Below are 12726 nucleotides of genomic sequence, written 5' to 3' on the forward strand. Positions count from 1 at the left end.
CTGGATTCCTCAGGCTCAGTGGCTTTTCTCGCTAGGCCTGGAGCAGGCTGGGAGTGGATGCAGATTCCCGCCCAACCCGGGGCCCGGACCCCTGGGCCAAAACTGGACAGAGGGACGGGATTAAGGCAGGAGAGGGAAGACCTTTGTCAAGGGCTTGACAAATTGCTATTTGCTGCTTGGGCAGATTTTTCCTGATCCATACTTCTCCCCACGTTTTTTTTTAGTTTTTTTGCCTCCCTGCACAGCCCCCCCCGCAAAGGAGGAGAGCTTTCATTTCGGGCATTTTTGCTTTTTTTGAGAGGCTGGCCCGGACCTCCTGGGCTCAAGGGATGCCCCACCGTCCCCAGCAGCTCGGAGTCCGCTGCTTACCTTCATTTTTGAAGGTATCAAGTGCCTATGTCGGGCCCGGGTGATTAACACACGACCCCGGCCGTGAATGACCTGAACCTCCATTGTGATGACAATGTTATGATAATTACATGGTGTGCACAATACATACATGATATATTTTTATATAAAAATATCTTCAGGGCGGCGCCTGTGGCTCAAAGGAGTAGGTTGCCGGCCCCATAGGCCGGAGGTGACGGGTTCAAACCCAGCCCCGGCCAAAAACTGCAAAAAAAAAAAAAAATCTTCAAAGTATGTAAGACACTTAAATTTGGCTGCTGTAAGCCATTAAGGGTGAGTGGGTGGACATTTAACTATGAATTTTTTTTTTAGAGACAGTCTCTCACTTTGCCACCCGTGGTAGAGTGCTGTGCCGTCATGGCTCACAGCAACTTCAAACTCCTGGGCTCAAGCGAACCTCTTGCCTCAGTTTTTCTATTTTTAACAGAGACGGGGGTCTCGCTTTTACTCAGGCTGGTCTCAGACTCATGAGCTCAAGCAATCCACCCGCTCGGCCTCCTGGAGTGCGAGGATAACAGGCGTGGGCCCCCGCGCCTGGCCTAACTAGGAACTTCTTGAAGACATCCCTGGGTATGTTCCACAGCGCCCATAATTTCTGATAGCGAAAAAGGGGCAATAAAGGAACTTCAAATACCTAGTCGGGAGAGGACGCTATTTTTGGATAAGGGCATAAGTCTAGGTAAAATTACAGTACTGGTGTAGAGGATCTGCCTGGCCCTTTCTGGAGGGATGAATCAGCCCTGGAGCCACATGGAAGCCCCAGGCAGTGGGAGGCCAGGCAGGTCGGATTCACAATTTTGATTATCTTGTTCATCAGTCTTTTTGCATCAGTTGTGATCTTAGAATTTTGCATCTAAAATATCTTCTAGTCTTTTAATGAAATTTTCCCTCCGAGCAGCGTGGTCCCCCACAGTATACCAGAGATATTTCCTCCTGCTTCCTCTGCCTGCAGGGTTCTAGACTCAGCCATTCCTGGTTGTCTTTGGGCAACTCCTTGTCTAGGCCTTTTTCAGAACCACACTGCAGCCTGTAGCCCGCTCTAATCAATCATCCCTTCCAGCCTTTTTTTTTTTTTTTACAGGTTGTCAGATTTACAAGGTGACAAGATGACTTCCCCACCTCCTCTTTCCTTCCCTGATAACCTACGTAGGTGGTGAGCCCCTCAATCTCTTGCACATCCTTAGCATTTGCTTGTAGAAGACGAAAACTGATACAGGCTGGAAACTAAAAGGAGTGGATCATAAATTAGAACAGGTGAAGGAATATAGACTTCGACTCCTCTCTTTAAGATTCTAAGTTCAAGGTGTGAGGTAAGGACATAAATTTCTAAAACAAGACACAAAGCCTTTGGATTTTATATATGAAGTTTTAATTAAGAACAAATGAAAATTTATTTAGATTTGAGTTCACATCCAAGAAACAGTCAACTTAAAGATTAGAAATATAAGTGGAAATAGTCTACTTTTGGGGTTATGGATGGATCAGACAAGCCTGAAGAAGAGTAACCTTGTGAAGTTACCAAACCATGTATTTTCAAGTATTTATCAACTTTATTCTTGGCTTATTATGTATACAGAAGTTAGCCAATTCTAGCAAAGTCAGCAGAATTTGAGTAAACTTGAGTTTTACACCATGGCTGTCAGGTCTGAAAGCTTAGATTTGATTATAACCTGGTAAATGTGATTAACTTTATTTCCTGCAAATGTAATCAATTTAAAAAAATAGGTAAACATCAATTTTACATACACCATATGAAAGGTAGGAGGAAATTGGAATTGTTCATCTAATTGCAGAATCTAAACCATAAATTCAAATTGCATTGTTATCTCTACTATCAAATCAAGCCAAGAAAGTTTATTACAGACTAAGGGAAATGAATGGGATTATGCAGGGTCCACTGAGGAGACATTTTGAAGACAAATTAATACTTAATGCTGTACAGCAATTATTTTCAAGTATGCTCCAAGAGTCACCTTTTATGGAAGAATTAGCTGTCAGAAATCAGGCGACAAGTATTAACACCTACATTTTGTAGAAAATGAAGGCAAAGGATGAGTCAGATACAGGGGTCCTCAAATTGTGGCCCACAGGGGGTCACATGAGGCGGTGTGATTGTATTTGTTCCCATTTTGTTTTTTTACTTCAAAATAAGATATGTGCAATGTGCATAGGAATTTGTTCATAGTTTTTTTTTTTACACTATAGTCCGGCCCTCCAACGGTCTGAGGGACAGTGAATTGGCCCTGTTTAAAAAGTTTGAGGATGCCTGAAAGTAAATTAGACTTTGGCTTTATTTGAAATAGGATTCATGTGCTCTGAATCTTTCTATTGGGTTATAGCTATTAATCTACATTTCCACTTACAACACAATCCATTTTAAAAAGTTACCTTCATTTTGTGTCCAATCTCTTAATGCATTGGATTAGTATATAGGTGGATTCTTGCGGCACCGCTCATTTCTAGGAGGCCATTAATAAAAACTTTTTTTCTTTCCTTAGAAATAAAAATGAATGTAAAACTGATTGTTAAAAACAGTAAAGATTATTTTCTCCTAAAGTAGAAACAATAGTTTGCTTGACTAAAAATCTATTCATTTGGGCATTAAGTTACCTAACATTACACAGACTATTTTACATTAGACATTGTTTTGTATTGTCTCCAAAAAATGTCTTATAATTACGTAAGTCTAATTTCCTGTGAAATTTACTCTACTAAAATCAATATATAAGCTGTTCATTGTTCTGATATAGTTAAAATGACAAATATTTTATTTTTTTCTTTTTAATAAAAAGAGTATATTTATAAAGAGTGAGATCTCAAGGTTTTTGTTTCATAGGAAGGAAGCTATTATGTGGATCTATAAAATGATCCAAACTTCAGAGACAGGAAGCTGATAATTTGATCTAGCTTCTTAATGGTTTTGACTCATGAATAAATGATAATGGCTTATGTGTTTTTCTTATAAAAAGAAATGGAATCTGTATAATGATATGAGTCTTATTTGCCACATTTGTTCTACTTTTTAAAATATTTCTAATTACTAAGTCATTCTTTATATTCTTTATAATTAAGAAACCAAAATTCCAACTGGAAGTCATTCTTTGACCACAGTGGCCCATTAGCTGAAACTCAGGAAAGAGCACAGGTTTGGTCACCACATCAATAATCCTGCCACGGGCTAAAAGCTTCCTTTAATCTTCCTGTTAGGTCTTCCTAAATTAAACCATTCCCTCTATGAATTATTTAAGTGAATGGCATGATTATTTAGAAAGATCACATATAACTCTTCATACAAAAATGCTCAAAGAACAACAAAAGAAGAAATGTCAGCGTATCTCAGAAATTACAGTATCAATCAGGATGCTGTAGGTTAAAAAAAAAATGGAGAGGGGGTTATATCCTGAAAAGCTTTAGAGAAGAATAGAAAATTTCCTGATTAGTGCAGGATAATTCCCAAAGTGCAGTTAAGTGTCTGGTCCAGACTAGCTTTTAGCAATTAAGTAGTTCCCTTTCATTGTCAAGGCTTTTCCCTGTGGCAATGTCTAAATTCTTAATTTTAATATTTTATCTTGTTTCTTTTAGCTCCATCCTCTCTCAACAACAAGCCCTACACATGTCCACCATGCTGAATGCTTTCCCAACTCTGGAATTTGCACTTTTCAAATGTTCCCAATGTCCAACTTTAAGAGTTACAAAACTTAACTGGTATTTAGATACATTTGTATCTCCCCACCCTGTCCCCTCAAAATTTACTCATTTTTAATTACAGTGCAGTAAATATATTTTTATGAGTTAACTTCTGAATACTGTATGTTCTTCCAAGTATATCCTCACAAAGACACAGAAAGGAGATAACCTTTCTAAATTCCAATCCTAATGTTTTTAAAAAAGGTATCACTCTTCTTTACCTTCCTGGTAAACAAGTCCCTTCTCAAATCTTTATATTTCTACTTTCCAAGTTTCTTTTCCTTATAACAAATACCAAAGGAAATATACACATCATTTCAGAGTAAATGAGTCTCTTTCCTGCTCTCATTTGTTAGATCATCTACTTCAAGGCTACACATGGCAGTATTTCCAAAGTGCTAACAGGTGTTAAAACCTTAAAGTTGAAAAAATAAAAAAGCCAGAGGAAATATATCTCAAGCAATTAGTCTGAACTAGATTAAAAGCTACTTAATCTTGACTTTCATATAAACACTAATTTTTACTATAAAAGACAACACAATTATATTTTATTTCTTTATAAAACTACACTTTAACAGAATATCCATAAGCTACTTATCGTTAGGTTTTTCTGTATTGATAAAAAGTTGTTTTAAAGGAAAAATATTTAAAATAATTGTTTCACAGAAACAGAAAGTCTTACCAAATTTTGATAAAAAAACTATAATCATGGGTAGAATCTTACCACACCAATTTAATTTTCTTTCACCAAATATGGATATAGGAAGTGGTTTATAAGTCAATAAGCTCAGTGACCTACAAAAGTGCCACAATAAAGATGAGGTAGTACGAGACACTTCTGCCTTTGTAAAACGTAAATACTCTTATCATTTTTAGAAGAAACCCTTATCCTGACGTTAGTGTTGTGATATCCTGAGCCTCGTCACTGTTGAGAGGGTGCTATTTTCATGGCTAACCCTCGTTGAGACCAAGACAACTTGAGATCACTGAGGAAAAAAATTTTTTAGAAGATAATGGTAACAGGGATTTCCTGATTTAATTTTGTAATAATTGCTAAAAATTTATTTTGAAGCTATTACTGAAAAATGCCATCTTTACAGCAGGACTGCAAGCCAGGGAGATGCTCTTTCACATAAAAGCAATGGTAATATAACATTTGTTCTAACTTGGGATTTATGAGTCACATTTCTTTAAATCCAAGTAGAATACAGCTAAACTAGCATCAATTAGGGTTAGGGCATCCTAACTAGCATCAACTACTCTAACATTAAAAATGCCAGTTTGGCACTCTGGGAGGCCAAGGCAGGTGGATTGCCCTGAGCTCACAGGTTCCAGACCAGCCTTAGCAAGAGATCCTGTCTCTAAAAAAAATAGCCAGGCGTTGTGGTGGGCACCTATAGTCCCAGCTACTGGGAGGCTGAGGCAAGAGAATCACTTGAGTTGGAGGTTGCTGTGAGCTACGATGCCATAGCACTCTATGGAGGGTGACAAAGTGAAACTCTGTCTCAAAAAAAAAAAAAAAAAGTGCCCATTTGGGGCAGGCGCAGTGGCTCACGCCTGTAATCCTAGCACTCTGGGAGGCTGAGGCAGGTGGATTGCTTGAGCTCAGGAGTTTGAGACCAGGCTGAGCAAGAGCGAGACTCCTTCTCTATTAAAGGTAGAAGAATCAGCCAGGTATTGTGGCTGGTGCCTATAGTCCCAGCTACTTGGGAAGCTGAGGCAGGAAGATTGCTTGAGCCCAGGAGTTGCAGGTTGCTGTGAGCTAGTCTGGGCAACAAAGTGAGAAACTGACAAAGAAAAAAACTGGCAATTTGTATAGAGGGGTAGACAACTCACCAGAAAAAAAAAATTGAGCAATGTCTAGATTTACTATTCATTGATTCTTTTCAAAAAGAAGTTAAGGGTACCATTCCATTTATCTTTACTAGTTACAATGGGGTAATGATGTGTCTGAAAAAGCTGCCCTGTTCTTGGGGATAGCAAATTTAATATATTACCCCTTCTGTCCGTACTTGTGCTGAATGGCACAGGCCATATAGCTGTAAAAGGCTTTTCCATTTTTTTCAAACCACAACAGACTCAAGTTAATTCTGACAGGAATAATTATTTAGAAATTGTAGATCAGGGCGGTGCCTGTGGCTCAAGGAGGAGGGCGCTGGTCCCATATGCCGGAGGTGGTGGGTTCAAATCCAGCCCCAGCCAAAAAAAAGAAATTGTAGATCAAAAAGAATATTGAATTTCCTGAACACTGAATTCCATGTTTATTTCTTTAATCTTTACTTAAATTCAACTTAAAATAATGAAAAATGATTTAAGTACTCTTTGGTTACCAGTGGATATTGGCTGCTTATAAAATTGTGGAATTTCCCCAAAGTAGCAGGCTCTAAGTTTCTAAAAAGGGCTAAATAGAAGCAACAGCTCATAAGTTAATACAGAAAAACCCTACAGTTGCCTTAGTGCTTTAGTCACTACTAGCTACTAATGGTATTTATCATTGTTCTTAATGCTTCCAGTGAGAATGGAACACAATTTTTGTTTTGAAGATGGTAACTCTTCCAGGTTGAAAGACGTTTTCAAGAAAACTAACCCTGCCACATTACAGAAGGAAAAATGCACCACCAGACTGTCGTGTTTTCTTGTGATTCTCATTGACCAAATTAATCAAATTTAGTCATCTTGCTTTATACTTATATTTCACATGAAAACAGATCAAGTTTGACTTTAAACCATTTTGTTACTTTTGACATCCCTATTAGTAAGTTAACAGAAGTCAATTATATTAGTATGGTGAATTACAGCTCTCAGCTTTACTGAAGAATTTAAAACAACAAAAAGGAGGATGGGGAAACTGTATTTTACATATAGAAATACTGATGGCATATATTAACAAAGTATTTTACATGTAAGAAAGGACATAGATTATTTTTTAAAGAAAAGTATGAAACACAGAATATTCAAATGCATTGGCAATATCTACCAAAGTTCAAATATGCCTAGGTCATATATAAATTAAGGAAATAAAAAGTTTAAGTATATATTCTACTTGGAAAAACAAAAAACAAGTATCTGGTTAAAAATAACTATTACTCTCTAGTGTGTAACTTTAAACAATCAATGTATCATAAAAAAAAAAATAACCTGGTCTTGAAGTAAAATTTAGGGCAGAGATTTATTTTAGACTCCACTGCCTTTGTAGAAAAATTAAGTGGTATAATAAAAAAATCTTCAATGAAAACATGTATACAATCATCGCCACGTCCCCTCCCTTGTCGTATCCTAGCATTGTTGTTCTGGGGCATCAATCCTGAGTACTCTAACTTTTGATTTATAATGATATTCCTTCAGATATAACTTCATAGAAGAAGGAATCGGAAGGGCATTGATGCCGTCGTAAGTTGTGCAGTTACAGATAACTGTTCTGCATATATGCTGCAGGGAAAAGGGGAAAGTCCGGATTAATGGGGTGGACAGAAGTGGCTCAAAGAACATACAGGCGCTCGGGTCCTTATAATGTTCTAGGAGCCCAGTAATATCAGGAGAATGGAAGACACAAGGATCGTGTGCGTCAAAGCTGAAGTTGTGATTCCATTGTTCAATTCTAGCATGAAGGGAACGACTATAGCGTCTAAAACTAACGGAGAATAGATAGTCTTCCTGTGCTGAGTCTCTTAATAAAAAGGTGCCCTCTGGTTTTCCTTCCAGCAGGGCTTCAGCAGCGTATTTATCCATAACTCCCCAGTAACAGGGATTGTTATTGATCTGAAGAAGGTCTGGAACAAGACAGTGGACGTAATCAATCTGGGTATGATACTTGGGAGGTGTTTCCAACTGCAGGATTTCATCATCTAGTTCCCATTTGGGTTTGTTTCTTTTCCTGGAACTTGTGCAAAGTGTTATGATTTCATCATCTGAATCCATATCACTGTCTTCTACACTGTTATTTGAAACCAGGTTCATCACAGAGCCAGGTGGGGGACCCCCACACGGGGCAGTGTTGGTGGCTACCACACAAGGCTGAACGCTGGTCTGTGAGAGACAGTCTGTGTCCTCTTCCGCCTCTCTTCTGGGTATTAGCTCCCCGGCTCTCGGTTCACCCTGAGACAAGCCTGTGCTTACCCATTCTTCTGATTTGGGATTTATAGGAGCAGTGTGTCGTTTAATAAAATGCCACCTAAAGGCTAAATCTGATCGGGGTGGGAAAGGACACTCCTCTAACATGAGTTCCCTGATATGAATTTTCCTTTTCGCTGGAAGCCCTGAAGAATGCCTACCACTGCAGTTCTTAATCGGAAAACACTGCCCCACAGCATCTTGCAGTTTCTGTTTAAGAGAGCGGCCTAAAAATCTGTGCCCACAGGAACGATCTAAATCCAACCCCAGGGATGAACAGCTGTGCTGCCTTTCCTGGCTCCTTAACGAAGCTTCCGTTTTTTCCACAGCACTCACCGTCTCCGCACCAGGGCAGCTCTCTCTCTTTTTTGACCAGGACAACGTCTTTCCACTCCACACATAGCCATCCTTTCTGTCAGCACTTCTGCTTCGACTGGTTTTGGGTCTGACATCTACATTTTTACTATAATTTTCATTATTTTCTGCCATTTTGACAAATTATCCACAAATTCCAGTGTTACAAATACTTCTTTTTCAGTTTTTCCAGCAGGAAGTTTCTTCTGGGCATTTTCTGGATGTTATCTAAGGGGGAAAAAAGTCATTAGCCATTTTTCATCCACCTGGTATAGTTACTACATGTTTTTTATTTACTTTTATTTACTTTCCTATTGATTAGAATATGAACGATTTTAAGTTGTAAACAATCACCACCAAACAGCAGAAATGCTGAGCAAGTACTCCCAATGTAGTGTTGTCTATTTATTTATTTATTTATTTATTTTTTGTAGAGACAGAGTCTCACTTTATGGCCCTCGGTAGAGTGCCGTGGCCTCACACAGCTCACAGCAACCTCCAGCTCCTGGGCTTAAGAGATTCTCTTGCCTCAGCCTCCTGAGCAGCTGGGACTACAGGCGCCTGCCACAACGCCTGGCTATTTTTTGGTTGCAGTTTGGCCAGGGCTGGGTTTGAACCTGCCACCCTCGGTATATGGGGCCGGCACCTTACCGACTGAGCCACAGGTGCCGCCCAAGTGTTGTCAATTTATTGCAATAGTTGGTCTGCTCCACTATCAGTGGAGTCTAAGTCTAGGCAGTTTTCAGAAAGTATCATGTGCAAAATTGGATAAAGATTTGGCATCTTACACATATACTCACTTGTATTCCTTTTTTTTTTTTAATGGAAAAAAAGACATACGTTTATTAAATGTGCATACAGGAGAGAACCAGTGTGATTATTCCAACCTTCCAATGGGTTCGAAAACTTTTTTTGGGGGAGGGGAAGTTTGAAAACTTACATACCATCTTGAGGTTACAGAAAGAATGAATGCCCAGAACATGGCTAAAAACAAGTTATGGTGGTAAGACAGGTTGTGGGAGAGAGAGAGGAAGCGGCTTGGCTAGCAAAGGGATATTGTCATATAGATGAACCCTCACAAGTAGCAGCCCACACAGAGAACAGATGGAGAATGTTTCCTTCAGAACCTAATAAAGGAGTCTTAATTTAATCTTTCCCAGAGCTGGACAAGCGAAAGCCTAAGAGAAACCTGGTTCCATCAGTGCATATTTTCCCTTGAGATGTGAGTCTCTCCTACCAAAGACAGCTTTCAGGGTTGCTTCTGATTGATGTCTCTCTCAAAATACGTGAAAGAAACATATTTTGGGGTAAAATATTTTTATTTCCTTCAGTCCCCACTCTGACAAAAGAATTTCACATATGAAAAGCCAAGTTGACAGCTCTGGAGAGATTCTCTCTTGTGTTCCTGATGCTTTGAAAATAGCAAGTAAGTTTCTGCAGGGCAACGCTTTTCCTATGAAGCTGGCAAACTCCACGACATTCACAATGTGAAAGACAGGAGTTCCACAGAGACTGATGGTGCTAATAATCACTCACAGATGGGGCTCGGCGTCTGTAGCTCAAGTGGCTAGGGTGCCAGCCACATACACTGAAGCTGGTGGGTTTGAATTCAACTCGGGCTGCCAAACAACAATGACAACTACAACCAAAACATAGCCGGGCGTTGTGGAGGGCGCCTGTAGCCCCAGCTACTTGGGAGGCTGAGGCAGGAGAATCGCTTAAGCCCAGGCGTTGGAGGTTGCTGTGAGCTGTGATGCCACAGTGCTCTACTCAGGGCAACAGCTTGAGGCTCTGTCTCAAAAAAAAAAAAAAAAAAAGGTGACTTGGTGTCTTTCCTATACATGTAAAATCTGAATGTATAAAAAGGTGTTGGGTTCTGAATCTAAAGTTGTTGTTCCAGATAGCCTTTCATTAACTCTTGGAATTTTATACACACTTTGTATAAATGAAATAGAAGAAACAAAATGATGAGCTAGTATTATCACCCATTTTATGGGACACAGAAACCAAAGATGATAGTGTGAAAGAGTTGTCTAACCAAAGATCTTTGATGGTAGCTGCAAAGCTGGTTTGTTTTGAGACAGTCTCACTATGTTGTCCTCGGTAGAGTGCTGTGGCATCACAGCTCACAGCAACCTCAAACTCTTGGCTTTAAGTGATTCTCTTGCCTCAGCCTCCCAAGTAGCTGGGACTACAGGCGCCTGCCACAACGCCCAGCTATTTTTTGTTGTTTTTGTTGCAGTTGTCATTGTTTTTTAGCAGGTCAGGGCTGGGCTGGAACCCGCCAGCCTTGGTGTATGTGGCCTGTATGTGGCTGGCTCCCTACTCACTGAGCTACAGGCGCCGAGCCTGTTCTTGTTTTTGAAAGGTGAAAGAATCAGTTGGGAGAAGGCTGCTTTGGCTCTTGAGTCAATGATTTATTTTTAATGAAGGAAGCTAGGCTACACTGCCTGTGGAGAACACAGTCACATTTTTTTTTTTTTAAATCATTATTTCTTAATGAGCAAGAGGCAAATGTCTAAAAAGGAAGTTTATAGTTCACAGCAACCTCAAACTCTTGGGCTCAAGCAATCTTCTTGCCTCTGGCTACCGAGTATCACAGGTGTTTGCCACAATGCCTGGCGAATTTTTCTATTTTTAGTGAAAACTGGGTCTTGTTCTTTTTTTTTTTTTTTTTTTTACAGCTTTAATACAGATTTAGATTTATTTACTTTCTGGTCTGTAATTTTTTGAGACAGAGTCTCATCATGTTGCTCTGGGTAGAGTGCTCTGGTGTCACAGCTCACAGCAACCTCAAACTCTTGGGCTCAAGTGATTCTCTTGCCTCAGCCTCCCAAGTAACTGGGACTACACGTATCTGTCACAACACCTGGCTATTTTATGTTGCAGTTGTCATTGTTTAGCTGGCCCTGGCTCAGCCTTGGTGTATGTGGCTGGTGCCGTAACCACTTTGCTACGTATGGGTGCCAAGCCAGGTCTGTAATTTTTTAATTATAAAAACCATATATGGTGGTAGCCGTACCTCAGTGGGTAGGGCGCTGGCCACATACACCAAGGCTGGCGGATTTGAACCCTCCCAGGCCAGCTAAAACAATAATGGCAACCGCAACAAAAAAATAGCTGGGTGTTGTGGCGGGTGCTTATAGACTCAGCTACTTGGGAGGCTGAAGCAAAAGAATCCCTTAAGCCCAAGAATTGGAGGTTGCTGTGAGCTATGATGCCACAGTACTCTACCAAGGGCAACACAGTGAGATTCTGTCTCAAAAAAAAAAAAAAAAACAAACGGAAAACAAAAAATACACCATATATGCTCATTATACATGTATATTATATGGATTATTCAGAGAAGTTTAAAAAAGAGGAAAAAGATTATAATTTCATTACCTACAGGCAAGTAATTTTGACACTTTGGTCTATTTCCTCGAACTTGTTTTACCTGTGAGACCCATTTAACCTAAAAAGAAAATGTTAAAGTTTTAAATATCCATACAAAATTAACAATCTACAGTTTTTTCATTGTATCACATCTGATAATAAGCATGGTGCAGATGAAACAGCATGAACTGCTAAATCATCAAACATGGGCTGAAATCCAGACTTTGCCACTCCTTACGTATGATATCTGCTTTTTAAAATCTCATTTAGTGTCACTTTCCCCACTGCGAAATCTGAATGCCAGCTACCTCCTGTTTTTACTACCAGGATTAAAATGTATGAAAACAATGTATATTGAGCTTAATGAAAATAAGCATTAGCTGTTTCCTAGTATTACCCAAAACTTTTTATGTACAAGCAGCTAATTTCTAAAAATAAGAGGTGAGAAACTGGCACAATTAAGAAAAAGAGAACAAAGGCTGCATCTAGGGCTAGAAAATCTGCACAAAAACATACCTTGAAAATCTAAAGTCAAGGAGACTCCAGTATTTCGGAAATATTATAAAGCACTTTATATTATTCCTGAAATTAAATGTTTTTTTTAAAAAAAGTTTTAAAGTTGGCGGTGCCTGTGGCTCAAGGAGTAGGGCGCCGGTCCCATATGCCGGAGGTGGCGGGTTCAAACCCAGCCCTGGCCAAAAACCACAAAAAGAAAAAAAAAAAGTTTTAAAATAGACTGGGTGCCTGTATCTCAGTGGTTAGGGAGCTGGCCACATGCTCTGGGGCTGGTGG

At 39.5% G+C, this 12726-nt stretch overlaps 1 protein-coding gene and 1 long non-coding RNA gene across 3 annotated transcripts in view; one reads left to right on the plus strand and one right to left on the minus strand.

The window, feature by feature from the left end:
• Nucleotides 1-12726, minus strand: part of SOCS4 (suppressor of cytokine signaling 4) — a 119676-nt gene that overhangs the window by 102479 nt on the left and 4471 nt on the right. The window contains exon 2 of one of the 2 annotated variants that reach the window (XR_008380539.1): nt 6575-8787. Coding sequence is in view for 1 of the 2 variants with exons in the window: in XM_053593054.1 (XP_053449029.1) it covers nt 7372-8694 (1323 nt within the window). In the remaining variant the exon portion in view is untranslated. Of the gene's footprint in view, nt 1-1759; nt 8788-12726 lie in introns of those variants that run through there. The other variant, XM_053593054.1, reaches the window with a different exon arrangement.
• On the plus strand, nt 536-3185 carry LOC128587175 (uncharacterized). Its single transcript, XR_008380543.1, has 2 exons — nt 536-978; nt 1490-3185. It is a non-coding gene; the product is annotated as an uncharacterized LOC128587175 (long non-coding RNA).

This window comes from Nycticebus coucang, chromosome 6, assembly GCF_027406575.1.
Source record: "Nycticebus coucang isolate mNycCou1 chromosome 6, mNycCou1.pri, whole genome shotgun sequence".
NCBI classification, from domain to species: domain Eukaryota; kingdom Metazoa; phylum Chordata; class Mammalia; order Primates; family Lorisidae; genus Nycticebus; species Nycticebus coucang.